Raw genomic sequence first — 22038 nt, 5'->3', positions numbered from 1 at the left:
CTTAAAAAAAAATAAAAGAAGATTTTATTTATTTATTTGAGAGGGAGAGAGAGTGAGTGCACAAGCAGGGGGAGGGGCAGAGGAAGAAGCAGACTTCCTGCTGAGCCAGGAGCCCAATGTGGGGCTCAATCCCCTGACTCCAGGATCATGACCTGAGCTGAAGGTAGACCCTTAACTGACTGAGCCACCCAGTCATCCCCAAATGGTCTACTTTAAAATGGTTAAAATGAGTAAATAAATAAAATCTTTTAAAAAATAAAAAATAAAAATAAATAAAATGGTTAAAATGGTAGGGTGCCTGGCTGGCTCAGTCTGAAAAGTATGTGACTCTTGATCTCAGGGTTGTGAGTTTATGCCCCATGTTGGGTGTAGAGATTGCTAAAAAATATAAATAAACTTTAAAAATGGTTAAAATGAAAAAAAAAAGCTAAAATGGCAAATTTTATATTACAAATGTTTTATCACAATCTTTAAAAAATAAGTGAATGTGGAGAGATTTCTGGAGTGGGCTTATTTCCTCCTGTACTTAGGGAGACTGGAACCTGAGAAAGTTCCACACTTGGATTAGGCTCATTTCCTGCCCAAATCCTTGCTTAGCTCCCCAGTGCTGACTGAGGAAAGGGCTCGTATGTGGCCTCACTGCCAAGAAAGGCCCATGCTCTGTGCCTCCTCCTCCACCTCATCTTTCTTCCTCCTCCTTTCTCCAAACTGGCTCTGGTCTTCACCAGCTCAGGTCCTCCTAGAGATGTCACCTCTCAACTGTTCTCACATGGGCCCTCTTTGTGCAGGGGGTTTACAATGTGAGTCCAAATCTCCTTTAAAAATAAGCAAATGTCCCCTACATCATCTGACAGGGTCCGGGACCCTTTTTGCCTCCATTTTCTGTCTGGGTCACAGTTCCATGGCTGCTGTCCCATCTACTAAGAAAAGCTCCTTGAGAGCTTTGGCTGGTCTCTTGTACAAGGTTATTCATTCCCTGTCTCTATTAGATACCAGGTACATAACAGCAGGAGGGTCACTGAGATTTCCCCCATGCTTTTAATGTGCCAGACACTGTGCTAAGTACTGAGCTGCTTTGCATCATTCAACTCTTGGAATAACTCTATGAGTTAGGTGTATTATTATTACTCTCGAGTAATAAAGCACAGAGAATGAAGCAATTTGCCCCAAGTCACATAGTTGGTAGGTAGTGGAATTGGTACTGTCAGCCTGCCTCTAGGGTCTTTGCTTAGGTGGATGCGCTGGCATCCTGGCTAAGAATAGTCCTGCTCCAAAAAAAAGAATAGTCCTGCTCCACATTGGCTGGCTGCAAGGTGTGGCTGCAAAGAGCATGAGGGCCCAACCTCTGGAGACCCCAGAGGCTCTGGGCAGGGGCTACAGACTTTGCAGGCCCCACATGTGTCTGGAGAGAGGAGAACACTCCCCCCACTCCTCTCCTACCCAAGGAAAACTCTGGGCCAGGAGAGAGGCAGTAGAGAGGGAGGCAGAGGTTAATGGAGCCCGGTAAAAGCCTCCATCAGTGGGGCTTAAACAGAGGAACAGCACCACTTCACATGCTGGTGGGAGAACCACTAGAACCATTAGCAGGACATTAGCACTACTTGAGGCACTGGGGAAGGGGGAGGCCCAAGAAGATGCTCTGGTCAGAGCAAAGGAACTGAGGGCTTCTGGGAACCAAAAAACAGTAGATCCAAGGGGCTTAGCCTCCATATCTATAACATGGAAGTACATGTCAGGGGAAAGAATACAGATAGTTTGTCTCTCTCCTTCCAGATCTGTATGTGATTTCTATATTAGGGTCTTGGTTCAAATATGGGGATCTTAGGACAGATCAGGATAGCATCACCCATAATGTGCATTATATCAAATTAAATTACACATGTACCCCTGCAGATAACTGAGCATTCGCAAGGTAGGGGTGACCTCCCTTCCAACCCCAGCCCCCTGCCAAATTCCTCTCGTGGTATTTCCTTAAGCATCATATATTTAAGGCAGATCCCAGTTCCCAGGCCAAACAAAACCCTTGATGTGCTCTGTCAGCATCTCTGCCAAGGACATCTTCCCTCCACCAACCTCATGCGCTGCATATCTGCTTCAGATTCGAATCAGCACATTGTCATTCAGTAAGTGTGGAGAGAAGCAGGGCTTGGGGCCCTGGCGGGTGCACAGGTCCAAAGAAGGAAGAAATCTGAGTTTCATTCCTGTCAGTGGTTGTGTGACCTTGAGCAAATGCTGAACTTTGCTGAGACTCAGCTATGGGATCTGCAAAATGAGGATAATCATGGGACCTTGCAGAGCTGTGAGGGCAAGGGCTGAAGGGTGTGAAGTGTTCCACGCTGAACAGGTACCTAATTGTTTGTTTGTTTGTTTGAGGGAAAGTGGGGAGAGGCTGAGGGAGAGGAAGAGAATCTTAACCAAGCTCTATGTCTGGTGCAGAGCCCCACATGGGGCTCGATCTCAGGACCCTGCAATCACAACCTGAGCCAAGACCAAGAGTTGGATGCTTACCCAACAAGCCACCCAGGCACCCCAGAACAGGTGCCTAGTGAGGGATAACCTAGTGCCTACAACAGTGCCCACCCAGCTCACTCTCTTGTCTTTCCACTGTTCCTCTTTTAAGGCCCCAGAATATTGATTTCAGTTTTCCTTGTCTCTCTCACTGAATTGTGAGAGCCAGCAGGGCATAGACTCACTTCTGTTCACTACTATCTCCTTAGGACCTGCAACCATGCCTGGCTATGGTGAGCAATGGATAGAAGGATGGATAGAGGGATGGATGGATGGATGGACAGATGGATAGGTAGATGGGTGGGTGGGTAGGTGACAGACATGGGTGAAGGAGAAAGTGAATGATAGGAAAATTACATAACCAGCTTATGTGGTAGGTGGAAACATCTAGGCCCAGAGGGCAAACTCCCTCTGGAGGGCTCTGATAATATGGAAAATCAGCATTGGGAGCAGCCCGGGTGGCTCAGCGGTTTAGTACCACCTTCAGCCCAGGGCGTGATCCTGGAGTCCCGGGATCGAGTCCCACATTGGGCTCCCTGCATGGAGCCTGCTTGTCCCTCTTACATGTCTCTGCCTCTCTCTCCCTCTCTCTGTGTCTCTCATGAATAAATAAATCAAATCTTAAAAAACAAAAAAAAGAAAATCAGCATTGGAAAAGCAAAGAATGTGGTTTGTAGAGCAAAAAAATCCTCTTTCTATTCAATAGTCTGGAAGACTGGACCCCAAAATATTCAGTGACCTGAGTGGTGGGATGATGGCGATTTTTATCACCAGGCTTTTGCTTTTGGCTATTGAGGCCAGGTGTTACCTGTGTAATTAAAAAATATATATATGAAAGAAAACCAAGTTACACAGAATAGAGAACCAGTGGCCATGTGCAGAAGAGACCCTAGTGCTCCTCTTTGGTGCATCTTGCACACAGCCCTAAAAGGGGATTTGCCAGATCAGACATTGTAGATGGCATTTACCAGCTGCCCCAGCCCTACGAGTGTGGCATCCCTCCCTGGGGCCTCATCTTATCAGAGAATGCTACAGAGCATTCTCCAAGACAGTCCACGATTCATGAAACCTTCCTGCCTTGCCGCCTACGAAAAAATGTATTCCTCATACATTCCTCAGTACAACTAAATGTAATTTCAGTTTTATGTCTTTATGAGAATTTTCCCAAGTAAGGGGGAAAAGAGATTTTATCAGACTACACTCCCCTATTTTTGGCTCAATGTGGCCACTGCAATGATAGTTCCTGGTCTCTGTGTCTTAGGATGGAGGTCCTGGGAGGCTGGCATCTGACTCCCAAATGTCTTGCATATTGAGGACACCATAAATATTTGCTGTATTGAATCAGCCCTCAAGAAGAATCTTTTTTTCTTTGTGTGAATAGTGTTATTAGATTTTCATATTACCTAATATCCTCTGTGGAGAAGGGCCCATTTCCCCACATATTAATTTGACATAATTGGACAACAAGTAACATGGTTCTGTCCAGTTTACAAGTAAGCCCCACCACCTGTTCATTGTCTGCTCAAAGAAAAGTTGGGGGGGGGGCACCTGGGTGGCTGAATGGTTCAGCATTTGCTTTTGGCCCAGGGCATGATTCCAGGGTCCTGGAATCGAGTCCTGATCAGGTTCCCTGCAGGGAGCCTGCTTTTCCCTCTGCCTATGTGTCTGCCTCTCTCTCTCTCTCTGTCTCTCATGAATAAATAAAATCTTTAAAAACAAAAATGAAGCAAAGTGAGAGAAACATGTCTATTTGCCTTATTATTTGTCTCCTGGATATCTAATCCTGAAAAAACTGAATTATTGGGATTTTTCTCCCCCAGAGTTTTTAGATATAAATTAATAAGTATAATAAAATATCACCTATCCCAGCTCATGTTACTTTAGAATTGGGTTTATTTTCCATATGGCCTGCATGAGTGATTTGCAAACACTATAGGTGTCCTCTGTCAGCATTTCGGGGTCAGAGGGATGCTTCGGGGAATGAAGCTGCTTTCAGAGCCTTGTCAGCACATGAGATTTGACAGTGGCAGAGCCAGGCCCCTGGCTGCATTTGTACAACGGGCCATTCACTGACCCCAAGGGGAGCCCAACTCTGACTTCCCTACAGGAAAGAAGCTACCAATTCAAATATATGTATTTTTAGTTTCAACTCAAGCTGAAGAATCAAAGACTTCTGGGTCCTTGGCCCTTCCTTGCGCCTGCAGATAAATAATCTAATGAGCAATGCAATTTCTTATGCCCAGCTGTAGAACACGCTGCCTGTGGGCACCTGGGTGGCTCAGTGGTCGAGTGTCTGCCTTTGGATCAGGGTGTGATCCCAGGGTCTTGGGATTGAGTCCCACATTGAGCTCCCCACAGGGAGCTTGCTTCTCCCTCTGCCTATGTCTCTGCTGATCTCTGTGTCTCTCATTAATAAAAAAAAAAAAAAAAAAAAAAAAAAAAAAAAAAAAAGAACACACTGCCTGAGAGACCAAGGCCTGGAGAACTCACTGCTATGTGGCAAGTGCTGGAGCCTGGCAGATGAAAGGCCATAGTGTGCAAGGTGCCATGTTCTTTCTCCTGCCCAGTGTTGCCAGGAAGGTGTGCACCTGTAATCTCCTGCAGCATGAGGGAGAACATCAGAGACTGTCCGAGGGCCCCCACCTGGGGAAGTACCAATGAAGGCGAGGAATACATGGTTGACTCTGAGACACCTGCTCTCAACTTCAGCCCCAGCTGGACTCTCAGAACATCCTGGGGAGAAACACCTTCCCACAATCCACCTTTCCTTTGTGAGTAGCCTAAACCTCACTGGGGTAATTCATCTATCTTGTTTCATGAATTTCGGTTCATTCAGATACCCATCAAGTGCTTCTTTGCCCAACACATGTGTCTTCTCCCTTTTTCTTCAGTAACAGAGTATCTCATACTCTCTGCAGCAGCCATATTAGCCTCTCAGATTCTGGGTCATGGGTACTGTCCTCCCTCAAGGCGCAGGGGCTTTGCACAAGCTGTTTCCTTAGCCTAGAGTTCTTCCCTCCGACCTCCATCTTGGCTCAGGCATCCCTTTCTGAGACAAAGCCCTGCTTTGATTCACCCCTCATGCTCACCTAAGAGTACTCACAGCACCATGTGTCCTCCCGCATGGCACTTGTCACAGCTGCGCTGTGATGACTGACTAATCTTTCCCCCAAATGTTTATCGCTACCTGCCCTGAGCTGGGCATTGGTGTGTGATTTTTTTTATTAGTGTTTGTTTCTCCCAAATCATAACTAGTAACAGTTGTTCCTAAGACTTGATCATCCCTACAGCCTGGCTCATGGAGTAGGGCTCCATAAATATTTGTTGAATGATTGAATTCTTGCAAATGTACCTAACCAATAGTTTTAATTCCCCACAGACAGTAAGAATTTGTATAACAAGACAAAATAGAACAGGATCCATGGGCTACACTGACCGCTACTGGTTCTGGTGGAGATCTAGATCTAGAACTGTTTTGTAGGAAAGAAAGAGCCGTGAGGCTGTACTACAAGTTGTTCAAATGGCTCCACACTTTATGGTGACAGATGAGGATGGTGATGAGAATGTGTGAGAAGCCAAGTGCTCATGACAGTGTAGATGGTTCTAGGAAAAGAAATTACTCTTGAACAGGAGTCAGAGATCTCATGCGGAACATGCACAGTGGTGTTTAGATTTTATGACTAGTAACCAAAGCACCATCCTTATTACTGACGTTCCTGCACGGAAACAATCTTACCATTCTGTTAGAAACCCCCCCCACCATTTGCCCCATACGCACTATTTTCGATCACATGAAGTTTCTTAGGGATGTAACCATCATAGAACAGACCATCTCAGGTGAGAAGATGCAGGAGGCACAGACACAAACAACTCTACCGCTGAGAACAAAGCTTATCTCGTCCAACCGTTAGGGGTTGGGCATAGTATGGGGACGGGAGGGCACACCATTCCTCCTTAGAGGAAGGCAGATGTGGCACGTTCAAGCCAGCCAGCTCAAATCCTCAAATTGGGTGCCACAGCCCCAGATGCTACCTGAACGTGTCCTGTTATATCGCCTTGGAGCTGGCTGTGGAGAAAGCACCAATCTGCGAACGCGTGCTTGGGTTGTCAAGGAGACCAGCAGTATGTGGGACACTGCACCCAGGGCTGGAAGTCAGACTTTCAGTCGGGCGATGTGGAGAGGGGAGACCCACTCCTCTAGGTAGGCCTCAAAGACAGATATCTACAAAGGTAGATTCATATGTCACAACAGATTAGAAAATTGGAAGGTGAGAAATTATTACCCTGGTTTTGGGTGGTAGTGGAGGGCGGGGATGGCATTCACCTAGTCCCCCCTTGAAGGACAATCATGCTACCGCTTTGCAAAGGGCTAGAAGGTAGACTGCGTGGGGAGGCAGACAAGAGTGATTTTCTTTTCATAGCCTGTTTCCATGGTGCCTGACAGCACTTGGCAATCTACAGCTGGGGAGTCTTGGGACAACCAGGGAGCCCCAGGGCCTTATCTTACACAGGCCACCCTCCCAGGCCCATCCCTGTGGCCTGTTTGGGCCCCCAGAGTGACAGAGGCCATAGGCGAGCAGCCAGGGGCCCTCTCTCTCTTCCCCGGGGAAAGGAGATGAGTGACATTGCAGACAAAGGGCAAAGCAGAGAGAGAGCAACCTAAGAGCCAACGTCTATGGGGGTTTGCACACCCCCTCCCTGGCCCCTGCCCTTGGGGAAAGTTCTGTGAAGCCTGAGCTTCCTGGGTTTCACTGAAGACCTGGCAGGCCTGTCTGCCCAGCAGACCCCTAACTAGGAACACATTCTTTCCCCCCCCAACCCTTAGCCTGGACTGTGAGCCCAGATCACCAGATAAGGGCCTCTTTGATTTCCAGTGTATTTACACACGCCGTGGGCCCCACGTCTTAGAAGGAACCAGCTGCATCCAGGCCGGTTAGGACGCTCCCAGGCAGGGCAAGGAGAGACGGACGCCTTACCTGTTCCTGGGAGTTCATCACCCGCAACTTCATCTGCTTCAGGTACGTGGAGGTGAGGGGCATGTTGTAATCGATGATCCCGGAGACCAGGGGAGAGGGAGGTTCATTTTCTGGCAGAAAGAACAAAAGGAGGCCATTTTCAGTCTGTGCCCTAGGCCCCCTGGCAGGCACCACAGCCTGTTACCCACACGGAGAACACAGCCTGAGGAGAACAAAGATGGGCTGGACCTCACAAGCTGGCGGCTCACCATCCACATCTGGCTGGTGGGTGCTGAAAATGGGTTTGGGTTGGGTGCCAGTGTTTAGTAAGAGTTCAGATGTTAAAGATCAGGACTATCTGGCCTCTTTGAGAAATGGAAGTTCCAGTCACCCAGGGCTCACCTTCCCCACATGGCCAACCACTGCTGCAGCTTTGCAGCAGCCCCTTATTTCAGACAGGGTGTGAGCTCTCCGTTTTGCCATCGTCCCCACCATTTCCTATGCACATTTTCACTTGATTATGAGACCTGCTAGGCCCTCAGAGGCATGTATGTTTCCAACCCTGGTCTAAGCCAGCTTCCTGGGTGCCCACGGGCCGCGACCACCTGACCCCATCTCCCACCCCCATAGTATCTCCCAAAAGCATGGTCAGGCGCCATATGGCTTGCGGGTCTAGGCCAGGCCTCCAGTACCTGCCTCCCAAATTCTCGTCCCTTCTTAATTATGTAGAGAGGAGGCCTGTTCCTCCCATTTATTGCTTTCTTGTCCTGAAGATCAAAGTAATGCATGTTCCTTTTCTAGAGCATTTGCTAAGTGTGGAGAGATGTAAAGAAGAAAAACCCCAATAACTGCACCAAGCTGCTTGGCATATGCTTCTGTTGTTTTTTTCCCTGTGACTTCTCTTTTTTGTGTACTTGATATTAAAATGCATACAGAAAATTATGTAGTCCACTTAAAAAAATGTTTTGTTTTGGGATCCCTGGGTGGCGCAGCGGTTTAGCGCCTGCCTTTGGCCCAGGGCGCGATCCTGGAGACCCGGGATCGAATCCCACATCTGGCTCCCGGTGCATGGAGCCTGCTTCTCCCACTGCCTGTGTCTCTGCCGCTCTCTCTCTCTCTCTCTGTGACTATCATAAATAAATAAAAATAAAAAAAAAATTAAAAAAAATGTTTTGTTTTGGTTTTTTTTGCTTAACATCATCATCGTCATTTCTCCCACCGTCAAAAATCTTGTTTTTTTGCAAACAGCATTTTTATACCTGTGTACTATTTTATCACAAGTTACTTAAGTCATTCACCTACGATTGGCTACTTAGGTCATTTCCTATTGGGAGCTTCTATGAACAATACTACAGAAAACATCTTCATGTGTGAATATTGGTACGTAATCTGACTGTATTTTTTAAAAGAATTTATTTATTTATTTATTTATTTATTTATTTATTTATTTATTTATAGTGTGCACATGCAAGCCAGGGGAGGGCAGAGGCAGAAGGAGAGAGAGAGAATCTCAAGCAGACTCCATGCTGAGTGCAGAGCCCAATGTGGGGCTCGGTCTCACAACCCCAAGATTATGACCTGAGCTGAGACCAAGAGTTGGACACTTAATCGACTGAGCCACCCAGGCACCCCTGATTGTGTCCTTTTTAGAATACCCCAAAAACCGGAATTCGTGGGTCAAAGAGTAGGACTGTTCCGTGACTCTTTTTTTTTTTTTTTTTAAGATTTTATTTATTTATTCATGAGAGACAGAGAGAGGGAGAGAGAGAGAGAGAGAGAGAGAGGCAGAGACACAGAGGGAGAAGCAGGCTCCATGCAGGGAGCCCAATGTGGGACTCGATCCTGGGACTCCAGGATCACACCCTGGGCCAAAGGCAAGCGCTAAACCACTGAGCCACCCAGGGATTCCCCCCCCCCTTTTCTTTTTAGCGATTTATTTATTTATTCATGAAAGACACAGGGAGAGGCAGACACAGGCAGAGGGAGAAGCAGGCTCCATGCAGGCAGCCCGATATGATATGGGACTCGATCCTGGATCTCCAGGATCACGCCCTTGGCCGCAGGCAGGCACCAAACAGCCACCCAGGCATCCCTGTTCATGACTCTTAAAAATCTTTGGCTAAGCTGCCTTCTGCGGGGGCTGCCGCAGTGGACACCACCCAGCCTCTGTGTTCTGCATCTTAGGTGCCACTCTGGGTGCTCAGGTGGACAGACTAAAATGGCACAGGAGTAAATCAAGGAAGATGGGGAGCACGACTGAAAGGGAGCCTGTCACCCCCCTCCCCAGTCTAGCTTCCTCTTCAGATGCCTCCTGCTATGACCAATCTCAAAGCCCTGGAGTCACCTGCTGGGACCTGTCACACTAAGTGGGGCCTCATTTGGCCAGTTAGTCACTTGACCCTGCTTTACCCTCTCCCTGGGGAATAGTTCTGGTTACCCATTCTCTAGCCTCCTCTTTCTGCCTCCAAAGCTCCCTTTGGTGCCTAGTTCTGTTCATGGGCTGGGATTTGAGCAGTGTGAGGAGGAGGATTTCTGGACCGGAGCTATTTTGGACTGGCCAGAGCCTACCCTCCATCATCACCGCTGTGCTGGAAAGACGAGCTAAAGGCCAAGTGGGTACTGGGGCCATAGTGGAGGAACTGGAGTCCAGGCCAGGAAGGTCCCTGCAACCTTGAAAACACCTGAGTGAAAGAAGCCAGACACAAAATGGTAAATGCTATATGATTTCACTTAAATGGAATACCTAGAGTAGGCCCACAAATTGAGACAGAGGTAGAACAGATGTTATTAGGGACTAGGGGTTGGGAAGGGGAAGTTATTGCCTCATGGGTACATGGTTTCTGTTTGGGGTGGTGAAAACGTTTTGGAAACACAGAGTGGTGATGGTTGCCCAATGGTGTGACTATAATCAATGCCATTGAATGCACACTTAAAAAAATGATTGAAACAACAAGCTCTATGTTATGAATATTTTAACAATAAAGGAATAAACTCCCCTGCAAATAAGAGGGTGAAGCTACCCAAAGGGGCAAGGGAGTCTCTGCTTGATACAGAGAAAACAGCCCTGCAGAAAACGGAGTCCATATAGACCGGTCTTGGGGATGACGGGTGTCCTTTGGAGGTGGCATACTTCTGGTGATCATACAGCTTGAATAATATTTCTTTTTTTAAAAAAGATTTTATTTATTCATGAGAGACACAGAGAGAGAGGCAGAGACAGAGGCAGAGGGAGAAGCAGGCTCCATGCAGGGAGCCTGAGGTAGGACTCGATCCCAGGACTCCAGGACCACACCCTGAGCCGAAGGGGGTGCTCAACCGCTGAGCCACCCAGGGATCCCCTTGAATAACATTTCTTAACGAGCTGTATAAAAATGCAGAACTATGTTTTACTTTTTAAAAAGCTGTGTTGTCACACTCAGACTTTTTTGCGTTCTTCAAGGAAGATTTTTTTCTTCAAAGAAGAACTAAATGTCACTACTGTATCTCAGACACTGGCTTAAAATGGGCCAAAAAAAAAAATCTTTTTTTCTAGAGGTTTCCTCTTGGTTCTGTGGCAGAGGGTTCTGATACAGGCTGCACATTGGCACCTTTGTTCGGGCACCTGGCGCTGTAAGGCAACTAAAATTGGTTTCAGCGTCCTTGGGTCCTCTTCTTGCCGCCTCGCCCTCAGCCCAGACTTGACCTCCTGACCCCCGGGAGCATGCTGGGATCTGTGCCTCCCCACCCACCCCGGCTCCACGGGGTTGGGAGCACTACGTGAGGTAGACATTTGAGCAACCACCCTGAGACACTCAGATGAGCCATGGTTCCTGTTTTCAGATCCTGGGTCTTCAGACAGAAAATTCTGCCATTTCTGTTTCATTTCCTCAAAGACATGGTTATCTGGTGAAGAGTTGTGAGCAGGGCCACCCTCGTCCCCTAAGGATGGCTGGTCAGAGCAGCAAAGGAAGAGCTCATCCGGCGTCATGCCCATTCTCCATGTTCGGTCATCCAGCGAGGCCAGGCACTGTGTTCCTTTTACCGATGGACACCCCTGGCCTGCCTACAATACCATGACTACTTATGAGAAGGCATTTTTAATAAAGCCAGGTACAGCTTGGCTTGGCGGGGGGGGGGGGGGGGAGCAATGGCTAGGACAGTACTCTGAGGAAGAGGGAGGAGGCTGCTCCCTCCCCAGCATGTCCACAGCTCAGAAATCACCTGCACGTGAAACGCCGGGACACCTGCACCCCGATGTTCATAGCAGCCATGTCCACAATAGCCAAACTGTGAAAGGAGCCTCGGTGTCCATCGAAAGATGAATGGATAAAGAAGCTGTGGTCTATGTATACAATGGAATATTCCTCAGCCATTAGAAACGATGAATTCCCACCATTTGCTTTGACGTGGATGGAACTGGAGGGTATTATGCTGGGTGAAGTAAGTCAATCGGAGAAGGACAAACAGTGTATGGTCTCATTCATTCGGGGAATATAAAAAATAGTGAAAGGGATTAGAGGGAAAAGGAGAAAACATGAGTGGGAAATATCAGTGAGGGAGACAGAACATGAGAGACTCCTAACTAACTCTGGGAAACGAACAAGGGGTGGTGGAAAGGGAGGTGGGCAGGGGGTGGGGGTGACTGGGTGACAGGCACTGAGGGGGGCACTTGACGGGATAAGCACTGGGTGTTATGCTATATGTTGGCAAACCAAACTCCAATTTAAAAAAATAATTTAAAAAAAAGTGCCCAGAAGCAAGCTGGGGGGCTCAAGAGGAGGAGCCAGGACACCCTGTGCGCACACACACACACACAAATCCATCAGAGATCCAGGTGCAGCGAAATGCTAGCAACCTGTGCCTCCAGAGGTGCGAGTTTTGGCGGGGAGGCAGGACCACGGTGAGCAGGGGGCATTCTAGGTGAGGGAAGGTGCCAGGGAGCTGGCTGTGGGACCAAGGCGAGGAGAGAGGCAGGCAGGGTTCTCAGCAGTCAGGAGGCCCATGGTTCTGGAGGTGATAAGTGGCTCACATCAGGAGATCGGTTTGGTAGGAAAGAGGTGAGGAGCAGGGGCCAAGCAGGAGCTCTGCGGAGTCATGCGCTTGCGGGCGAGACATACCAGGACACGCAGAAGCTAAGGTGGACGCACAAATGGACCCCGGGCTCTGTTGAGACAGGCCAGCCTCTGCTGTGGTCACACTCGAGTCACTAAAAATAACCTGACACCCTGGGGAGTGAGGAGTTTGAGAGGGTCACAGAACCACTATGATCCTGCAGGTTGCTGGTGACAGAGGCAGAGGGACCACTCAAAGAAATGTTTCAACACCCTTTGCCAAGGAAAACTGAGACCTGCCTAAACAGCTAGCCCTGGTTTTACCAGCCTTGAAAATAATCAATGAGGGGCACCTGGGTGGCTCAGTCAGTTAAGCATCTGCCTTCGGCTCAGGTCATGATCCCAGGGTCCTGGAACCGAGTGCCATGTCTGGCTCCCTTCTCAGCGGGGAGCCTGCTTCTCCCTCTGCCTCTGCTCCTACCCCCCCCCAAACTCTCTTTCACACATACTCTTTCTCAAATAAATAAATAAAATCTTTAAAGAAAGAAAGGAAATAATCAGTGGTGATCAATAATCATCACAGGCCAAGCCAAATGATGACCTTCACAGTGGGGTTCCCACAGCATGCATCAATCGAGGCAAATTTCGGTGGAGGTAGTGGCCCTTGCTCCTCCGGATGGAGCACATGGGGGCATTTCTCCTGAGCTTTCACATACGGAATGGGAGAACTCAGCCCAGAGACCCCTGTGGCCTCGGGTGCTGGTGGCAAGCCTCCCAGGCAGGGCTGGATGTTGAAGGATGTGTGCATCATGGGGGCCCAGAGCAGCCACGAGATCAGCCAGCCTGTGGTGGTGTTCAGATGTGGAAACAGAGACCTGAGGCCTGGGGCTGGCTCAGATGGTGATGGAAAGCCTCTTCCCCAGGGATGTGAATCAGTAGACCAGCCGAGTATTTAAGAAGCACTGATGTGTCTGCGTTCAGGGTGGGGAGAAGGTGTGGTACTCAGCGGGGTGGGACTGATGGTGAGTCCATTACAGCTCAGGGGAGGAAGGGCTCAGGGGGCTCTAGAGTAGCTCCCGACGGCTTTGCGCCGAGAGGATCCGAACAGCGTTCAATCATGTAGCTGACAGCTACTCAGCACCGGTTAGGAGTTCCACGCAGACCCTCTTGCTCCACGTGGTGGGTACTAGTATTAATACCCCCATTTTACAGACACCCTCCCCATGTCACACAGCAAGTGAGTATGAAAACTGGGTCAGGCGAGGCCAGCAACCAGGCCAGCACAGGAAAGATTCCTTTGCAGGGGCAAAGGAATCAGCTGGAATGGGGTCACATGGTGGGAAGACAGGAAGGAAGGATCTGGAGGGGCCAGGCACAGAGCAGGTTGGAACCACACAGAGGAGTCTGGGCCTGGTTGAGAAGAAAATACCACCTGAGTGGACGATTCTGTCTCCTTTGGTAGATAATGTGTTTGCCCACTGCTAACTCCTGGTTTGCTGCCATACAAATAATATTTTGTCACACCAAAGGAAACTGGAAGGTGCCTCCCCAGAGGCTCCCTTCCCCGGCAGCTGGGGCTGGTTGAGGGCACAGCTGGTTCTCACTCTCTGTCCCCTCTATGCCTGGTCTCACTCAGGGGTAGTGGAAAAGGAGCGTGGAGCCAGGAGGCCCTGGAACTTCCCATCCTTGGACTTCCTGATCCTCGGCAGCCTCCTTTGTTTGTGCTCCCGGTGCTGGGGGAGGGCACGGGACTGTCCAGGCCCCCACGCTCTGCCGGGGACAAACTGCTGGGCAGGGGAGGCTGCTTTGCTTCCTTTCTTTCTTTTTAACACGAGGCCAGGAAGCCAGGCACTTTCCCAACAGCCCCTTGAGAAGTCTCCATCCTGTTCCCTGTCCCCCTCCTGCCCCACCTTCCTGGGACAGGAACACAGGCCTGCTTCTGGGGCTTGGGCAGGGTGGGGAAGGGGGAGAGCCAGCATGACAGGGGTGCCTATGAAGGAGCAAGCAGTATGGCCACGTCCAGAGAGACCAGCATGGCAGGAGGAGGTCAGATCTGCAAGCTCTTAGCTGGGGTAAGAGAAGGGACACCCTGCCAGCTGGCGATGGGAGTCCAGGCAGCTAATGCCTCTGGCCATTAAGCAGACAGGGGAGCCTTTTAGACTCCCAGGCTCTCCACTAGCAGCTTCCAGAAAACAATCTCTTCCCTTTTGCCCAGCATCCAGATTGTATACCCGGGGTGCTGACCTAGGTGGGGTGACTGACCGGGTGTCTCCCTGTGGAGCCACCCAAACATTGGCACTCTTGTGTCTGGACACGGTGGTACAATGCCGTAGGGTCGAGGGAACAGGCTGAAGTTTCCCAGGTGCCTGCTGCATCAGGCGCCCTACAGAATGGCCTCCTTTAATTTAACTCCAAGAGACAGGCATCACACCCATTTCTGTGATGATAACATAAGTTCTCCTGCCTTCTGGTGGAGCTTGGACCACCGATTTCACCATGACACTCGTCTGTGCCCCATTTCCTCAGGCAAGCTGGGAGAGATACCTCATAGGATCGTAGAAGCTGGTATGAGCAGAGAGGTCCCCAACCTACCACAGGACACTCAGCCACGTCCAGGCACCCCACCTAGGCCCACTGGATGCCCCCCACACCCCCGCCTATACTTTTCCATAGGCCACACTATCTCCTACTCCCTCAGTGTCTCCTCCTCTCCTTGTGTGGGAAGCTGCTCTCCTGCGGACAGAGAAGTAGCATTCTGAAGGACGGATACCATGCAGCTGCCTGTTCTCTGTCCTGCCTGGAGCAAACCCCTGGAAAGAGAGGCTCTAGCACAGAACCCACAGAGCTGGTTTATATTCTAGGCGGCTCCCTGCTGGCGTGAGTGCTCACATTCTCTCTCTCTCTCTCTCCCCCTCTCCTTCTCCACCCCCCTCCCATCCTCCTCCTCCCTGGGGGTGGGGGCATAGTGGTGGCAGCCCAGAGAAGAAACAGGCTGCTGCTGTGCTCAGCATCGCCCTCCTGGACATGCCAAAGCCCACAGATGAGGAGGAGTGGAGCTGCAGCCTCGAGACGGATACCTTGCAGCCTTCACTGAGGAGTGGGGGAGGTGAGGAATGTCCTCCATACCAGCAGAAAGCAAGGGAGCAGAAGACAGGGAGCCTGCAGACACCCCAGAGCAGCCCACAAATGCGGCCCCTCTTGGCCTTGCCTGTTCCTCTAGGCTAGAGCTTCAGTGTCTGACTCCCCCAGTTGCTATGGAAACAATTAGGACAGAACAGGAAGGGACAGGCAACCACCAGCAGGGCACATGCCCCTGGGACCCAGACCCTGACAGGGTGGAGGTGCAGCAGGGAAAGCCCTCCTGGCCTATTTGCAGGCACCAGGGTTGCAGCCACATGGCCAGGGCCAGGCCAACTGGGGCAGGGGCCTCGGAGCCATCGAGATTATGATAACTGTAACAACCCCAGCTCACTCCTCCAGCCAGCGAGCCCCATGCCAGGTACAGGGATTAACTCTTAAGCTTCACCGGCCCTCTGAGGTAGGTACCATGATTAACTCCACTCCACAGATGAGGGGGCTGAGGCTCAGAGAGATGAAATCACTTGTTCAGGACCCAAAGCTGCTGAGTGGCAGAGCTGTGGTTCGACCCCACCCAGCGTGGTCTTGGGGGGTTCTGCTCTTAAAACAGGACCTCAGCATTTATGAAGTATGAGGCACACGTTCCTGCCCCACATGCCTTAGAAGCTAGCCACTGTACCAGACAAAGCAGCTGTAGCCTAAGGACCCCATGGACAGGAAGGCTTCTGGATCTGGTGAGTCAGCTGGCATCAGAGTCACCCACGTGCATCAGAGACCACCAAAATGAGAGAAAAAACAAACAAACCCCACTTGACACCTATGCTCCAATGTCTTTGTCGTCATCTCCCTGAGCTTTGTTGTTGATTTTTCCTTCTCCAGAAACGGTGGATGCCACTTGGGTAGCACCCAAGTGCCCAGCTTGCCCTTCATTCTGAGTCTGTTCCCATCCTCAGGCAAAACACCCACCAACTTAGCAATCTTTACAGGCTTGATGCCCAGGAGCAGCCTAAGAGCCCTGACAAATTGCCCACCTGGGCACCATGGCTCATGGCAGAGCTATAACCCTACCAGCAGAATGTATTGGCCCACCTGGCTGTGCCAAAGCCACCTGCAAAGAGATGGGCCCCAGACTTACCAGAGGCCTCTGGGGGTGCTCAGGGTGAGGTAGTGAGGAGACTGAGGTGGGGGTCCTTGCTGTATCTCAGTGGGCAGGGCAGAACAGGAGAGCAGGGACCTCGGTCCAAGGGACCAAGTTTGGCTGGTGGCAAGTGCCCTGGGCATTTGAATTCTAAGTAATCTCCCCAGATTTCCTGGATGTGTGTAGGGAAGGAACACTCAGGGAGGACCTACTGCTGGCAGGGGTGGGACTACAGGGTAAAAAGGTGCACGTGGTAGGAGGTGTGCTCCTGTCTTCAGAGAGCTCAGTAGGAGGTGTGCTCCTGTCTTCAGAGAGCTCACAGAAAGGGCAGTGAGACCACACCCATGAAGACACTGCTCTCAGGGTGAGGCCTGGGAGGCAAGAATTAAGGAGCTTAGGCAACAGGGAGAGGTGATCATTTCCATCAGGAACACTGGTGGGAGAAGGGGGTCTTGAAGGACAGTAGGAATGCACTATCAGTTTTTTGATGGAATTTGACTTTTTTTTAAGTTAAAGAAAACAACAACAAAAATGAGGTGCTTTGGGCAATGGACCCACACTGACCACTGGGAATTGTGACAACCGCTGGCCATGCACTTTTCTTTCTGCACCAGCAAAGGGCAGACCCTGCTGGTGGGAGCCCCACCCCCAGCCTCCCCCAAGCCACCAGCACACCCACCTCCTCCCCTACCTTTGGGCTCTAGGCCATTGGAGTTAAAGTGCATCCTCTTCTGACACTCTGTGCAGCTCATCAGGAACCGGGTCACGGCCTCTCGTGGAAGGAAGGCATAGGTCTCCGCAATCTGGGGACAGAGGAGTTTTGCTCATTATATGGGCGAGGGGGAGGCCACCTGGTCACCAAGCTGCCAAGGTTTGTGCTTTGGTGGCATGTGCTTGGCCCTTGCAGGAAGGGAAAGGATTTGAGGAGCAAAAGGCAGGTGTCCTCAATTCTTAGCCACAGAAATGAGTCAGTACTCTTATGGAAAACCATTTGTTTTAAAAGTTTGAATAAAAGAATTAGAAATTGAGAAGGCAAAAGCGTTTAAAGATTATCTAACCTATGTTTTAACAAGTAATAGTCCTCTCAGAGTATTTTATTGTTGCTCCTGAAAAAAAAAAAAAGAGTTTCTAAACATTGCTCTAGGGGAGGACGAAACAATTTCCACTCTTAAGAGATTGTGGATAAACTGAGACCCACCTAATCTACTGGCCCTGCGCCTACGAACAGAACCCAAGGTTCTGCAAGCTCTTCCTGCAATAACTCGCAGATCAAGAACATTTTAGGGAGAGCTGTGAATGTCTGATGCCAAGGGATCAGATTTTTCAAACTGGACACGCTGTTAAGAACCAACACAATTCCAGGTGAGGTCACAAGGCCCAGAGAAGTAGACCTACTTGCCCAAGGTCACACAGCTTGTTAGAGGTGGTGGCAGACCAAAGCCCATGCTCCAGGTCACACCACTCCATAACTGCCTCCAGGGGGCCTCTCCTAGCCAAGGAGGTGGGAAGGGAGGTGAAGTAAATGAGAAGAAATACAAGAAACAGGCTGGGCAGGGCAGTGGGGAAGGAGGAGGTGTGGGCCCAGAAGCCCAGCCATCTCTTCTTGCTCTGGGTTTCAGGAAATGATCTGGCCCTGGTTTAGCGGACTCTCAGGCTCAGCCCCTGCTGAGGCTGGTAGCTGCCCAGTGGCTGGTTTTCGCACATTTCCCAGAGCCTGGGCCCTCCCGCTCCTCTCCACTAAGGGGCAGCATCAGCCCAGCATTCCATCATGCTCGCCGCAGCCCAGCCGGGGAAAGTTGGCCGAGGGCTCTGGTCCGCCCAGAGGGAGGGGACAGCACCAGGTCTGCTCCTTCAGGATGCACGAGTGTCCTGTCCCCTCTTTGTGGTGGCCAAGAGGTGGAGTAGGGTAGGGCCGGGCGGATGGGCTTGGGGAGGGTGGGTGGCGTCTTAGGGCTGTGGCCAAGCCCTCAGAGGACCAGCTCAGGCTGTGCCCTCAGCTCAGCTGGTCTGTGGAGCTCGGGGGGCCGCTCCTGCCTGGTGGCCGGCTGCAAAGGCAGAGTTAATTTTGGTGACACAATTGTTATTTCTCAGCTGATTTGATGCTCTGCGGAGCAGGCAGGCTCCTTGATGAGTTATCTCCCTTCCAAATTCCCTGTCTGATTGCCTTCCTCTGGAGGTCAGGGACAAGGGCAAACCCCTGCTCTCTGATTGGAGCTGGTGGATGAGAGGGCATGCAGCCCGTCCTCCTCCGGTCTTAGGTCTTAGCCCCCAGGATGGGGGCTTTCCTGCCACATATACGGACATCTTCATTCCCAGCCCAGCCTGCCTGGAAATCTTAGGGGTGGCATGTCCCTCTCAGGCCTTCAAGATTAAGAGGGCTGGGCTCCACTGAAAGACAGACGGCATGTGTAAACAGGCAAGTGGGAAGGGTGCCTGCTGGGCAAAGAGCTGGGCTGTGGCCTAGTTGGGCAAACAGATGACCTCTGAGGCACTGCAAGGTGTGACATCCTAGGTCAGACCTAGAAGAGATGAGTTGAGGACCTGGGGGAGGAGTGTCACGGTCTGCTGGGAAAAGGAAAGTTGATACCATAGGAACAGCCCTACTTCACGATATGGAGCTCACCTGCCATTGGGCAGAGAAATAATTTTTACAGCACTTAAGGAGAGCATTCCTGGCCTCGCTGCTTCGCTGCTCTGACATGCTTGCAGCACGGGCAAAAGCCCTACTTGCCACCTGACCCACTGAGGGTACAGCTACAATTCAGTGTTGTGGCCACAGCTCTCCTGGCCTCAGTTGGGATCCTAGCAGTATGCAAAGCTGGCTGGCCTGACACAGGGCAAGGGACTGCTGGGCGCACACCTTCTGGCCCTGGGTCCCACATAGGGGCGGCAGGGGGCAGGGGGGAAGGTGGACTCAAGAAGTATAGGTTCCCTCCCTGGAGGGAAGCCTTGCCCTGTGTGCAGCCTCAGTAAGAGCTCCAGGCAGGGGGAGGGGGGATGTCAGTGAAGTGCAGAGTCCAGCCCAACTCCATGCTGCTGAAGAGGCCTTCACGGAGGAAGGAGCATTGTGTGGCCTTCAGTCATCTTTGGGCATCTTTTGGTTGTCCAAATGAGAAATGGGATCTCCGTTTCTGTCTAACTACATTGATGCCCAAGGCCACAGGACCTGGGGATGAGCTGAAAGGAGGACAATCCTCGTTTATGCTCTAGTCAATAAGATGGTGGTTTTCAAATAGTTTCGGAGCTCCAGACACAGTTCTGGAAATAGTCTCTCATGCTGAAGCCCAAAATGTGAAACAGATAAAGATAGAGCTGCTGTGTTTAAGGAGGGGAAGCCCCAGGACCCCTGCTTCCAGCCAGCTTCCCTTAGAGGCCTGCTGCCTTGCACTTGGGGGTCTTCAGCCCGGACACCGCAACCTTTCACTTTTTTCTTAGTGGTAAAATGAAGGGAGACTTCATGGCAGGGAGAGCAAAAGCTATTTGCAGAGTTGTTGACTTGTAAGGCCCCATTTTTGCTCCCCAGCTCAGGGGCCGACAAGGACAGATGAGGCCAATTGGGGGGATTTGCACCACTTTACAAGATCCTCCTGCTGCCCTGCGGTGGATTAGCACGTGGTGGGCCTGGAACAGCTGCTGACCACATCTGGCCCCAACTCCAAAATGGTCTGGGCAGCCAGATCCAGACTCTGTAGCTCGATCTAGCCTACCAACACCCTGGGAAAGGAAGCAAACAGTTTGCTCCAACCCAAATGGGTACAGACTCCAGAAAAGGCCCTTGAAAAAGGACCAGTCCTCTGTGTGGGATCAGGGAACTCTGTAGAACCACTTAGAACCCTCCCCTGACCCTGGGGCATGGGCAAGTCCCCCTACGGGTCCTCTGGGTCCTCTGGTCACAGTGCATCTGAGTAAGGCAGGGACTTCCTGCCCCAAATGGGAATCCCCTGCATAATCCATTATAAATGGCCTTCTATCCCTGACTCGTATATGCCTTCAGTTTCAGAAAGCTCATTACCTGTTCTCTCTGATATATTGCTGGACTGTGGTGGGTGCTAGAAGCTTCTTTTTCCCCACAGAAGAATGTGCTTGCTTTAATGTCCTTGAACAAGTCTGCCTATTGCCCTTCCAGGCCCCTGCTTCCTGCAGACACTACAGACCTGTAAGAATCTGGAAGGTTCCAGGTGCCCTACAGATGGGCAAGGCAGTCCCAGGATTCAGGTCTGGTAAAACACACAGAGACAGGTCCCAAAACCCTCAGCCAGGGGCCCGATGCAAATGCCACGAGGCCAGGCTGTGCCTCCTTGCAGCCCTCAGCACTGAGTTTTCTTGGGGGCTCTTTCCCAGGCATGGATAAGACTGAAGAGCAAGGCTTGGGCTGAGGAAAATGGGAGCAGATGAAAAGAAGGGGGACAAAAGCATCCAGGCACCACCCCCACCCCCAAAAAAGGAAAAGGGTGGCAAGAGAAGGGTGACAGATGGGGAAGGGGGGGAGGGAGCGGAGGCACACCGGGGAGGAGGGAGGTGCAGCAGCCCCCTTGGCCTTCACACCCACTGCAGGAGGGCCCTGGCCTGCTCCACTCAGCCTTGGCCCTGCTGCTGAAATTCCAGCTCTGTGTGCCGCCCAGTTGGCCCACTGCCAGTCATGTGCCAGCTCCAGGCTGGGCAGCGGGAAGTGGGGCACGCGGCGGGCATATGGACTAGAAGCCAGGAAGTGCAGAGCAAAGGGCTACATGTCCGCTTGGCCCAGGGACACAGAAGCTGGCCCAGGGACACAGAGGCTGGCGGGACCAGCCCAGCCCTGCCCTCCCGACAGCACAGAGGCTGCAACCTGGCCTTCATAAATATGCAACAAGGGGGTGACTGGGTGGCTCAGTTGGTTAAGCCTCTGACTCTTGGCTCAGGTCATGATCTCGGGGTTGTGAGACTGAGCCCCGCATCAGGGCGGGAAGTCGCTTGAGATGCTCTCCCTCTGCCCCTCTCCCCCGGTTCATTTTCTCTCTCTCTCAAATAAATAAATAAATAAACAAACAAATAAATGAATCTTAAAATAAATACCTAGGGAATGCCTGTGGTGTGAGGCTTGGTGCTGGACGTGAAGGGGACCCAGGAAGTCACGTGGTCTGGCGGGCCCAAGCCCATTTACCTTGACCACAGCAAGTCATCGGGCTTACTAGCTGACCACAGGGGGTTTGTAGAAAGGCAGGATGTGTAGTGGTCGGGGCACAGGCTCTGGGGGCCAGCAGCCTGGCTCTGAACATCAGTGGGGTGACCTCCATGCAGGTTATGTTTCCTTCTGAGCCTCATTTTCCCAATTGGTAAAATAGAGATAAAA

General features: G+C 51.0%; 1 protein-coding gene across 2 annotated transcripts in view; it reads right to left on the bottom strand.

Moving 5' to 3' along the window:
• The window catches only part of NOL4L (nucleolar protein 4 like), a 130992-nt gene that overhangs the window by 57517 nt on the left and 51437 nt on the right, over positions 1-22038 (bottom strand). For both annotated transcript variants that reach the window (XM_026009900.2, XM_072736133.1), the window contains exons 3-4: positions 17401-17512; positions 7485-7594 (exon numbers count right to left, since the gene is read on the bottom strand). In XM_026009900.2, the coding sequence (XP_025865685.1) occupies positions 7485-7594; positions 17401-17512 (222 nt within the window). The remainder of the gene's footprint in view (positions 1-7484; positions 7595-17400; positions 17513-22038) is intronic.

This window comes from Vulpes vulpes, chromosome 14 (assembly GCF_048418805.1).
Source record: "Vulpes vulpes isolate BD-2025 chromosome 14, VulVul3, whole genome shotgun sequence".
NCBI classification, from domain to species: Eukaryota; Metazoa; Chordata; class Mammalia; order Carnivora; family Canidae; genus Vulpes; species Vulpes vulpes.
Note: the sequence above shows the minus strand (reverse complement) of the source record. Positions and strands in the feature narration are given on the sequence as shown.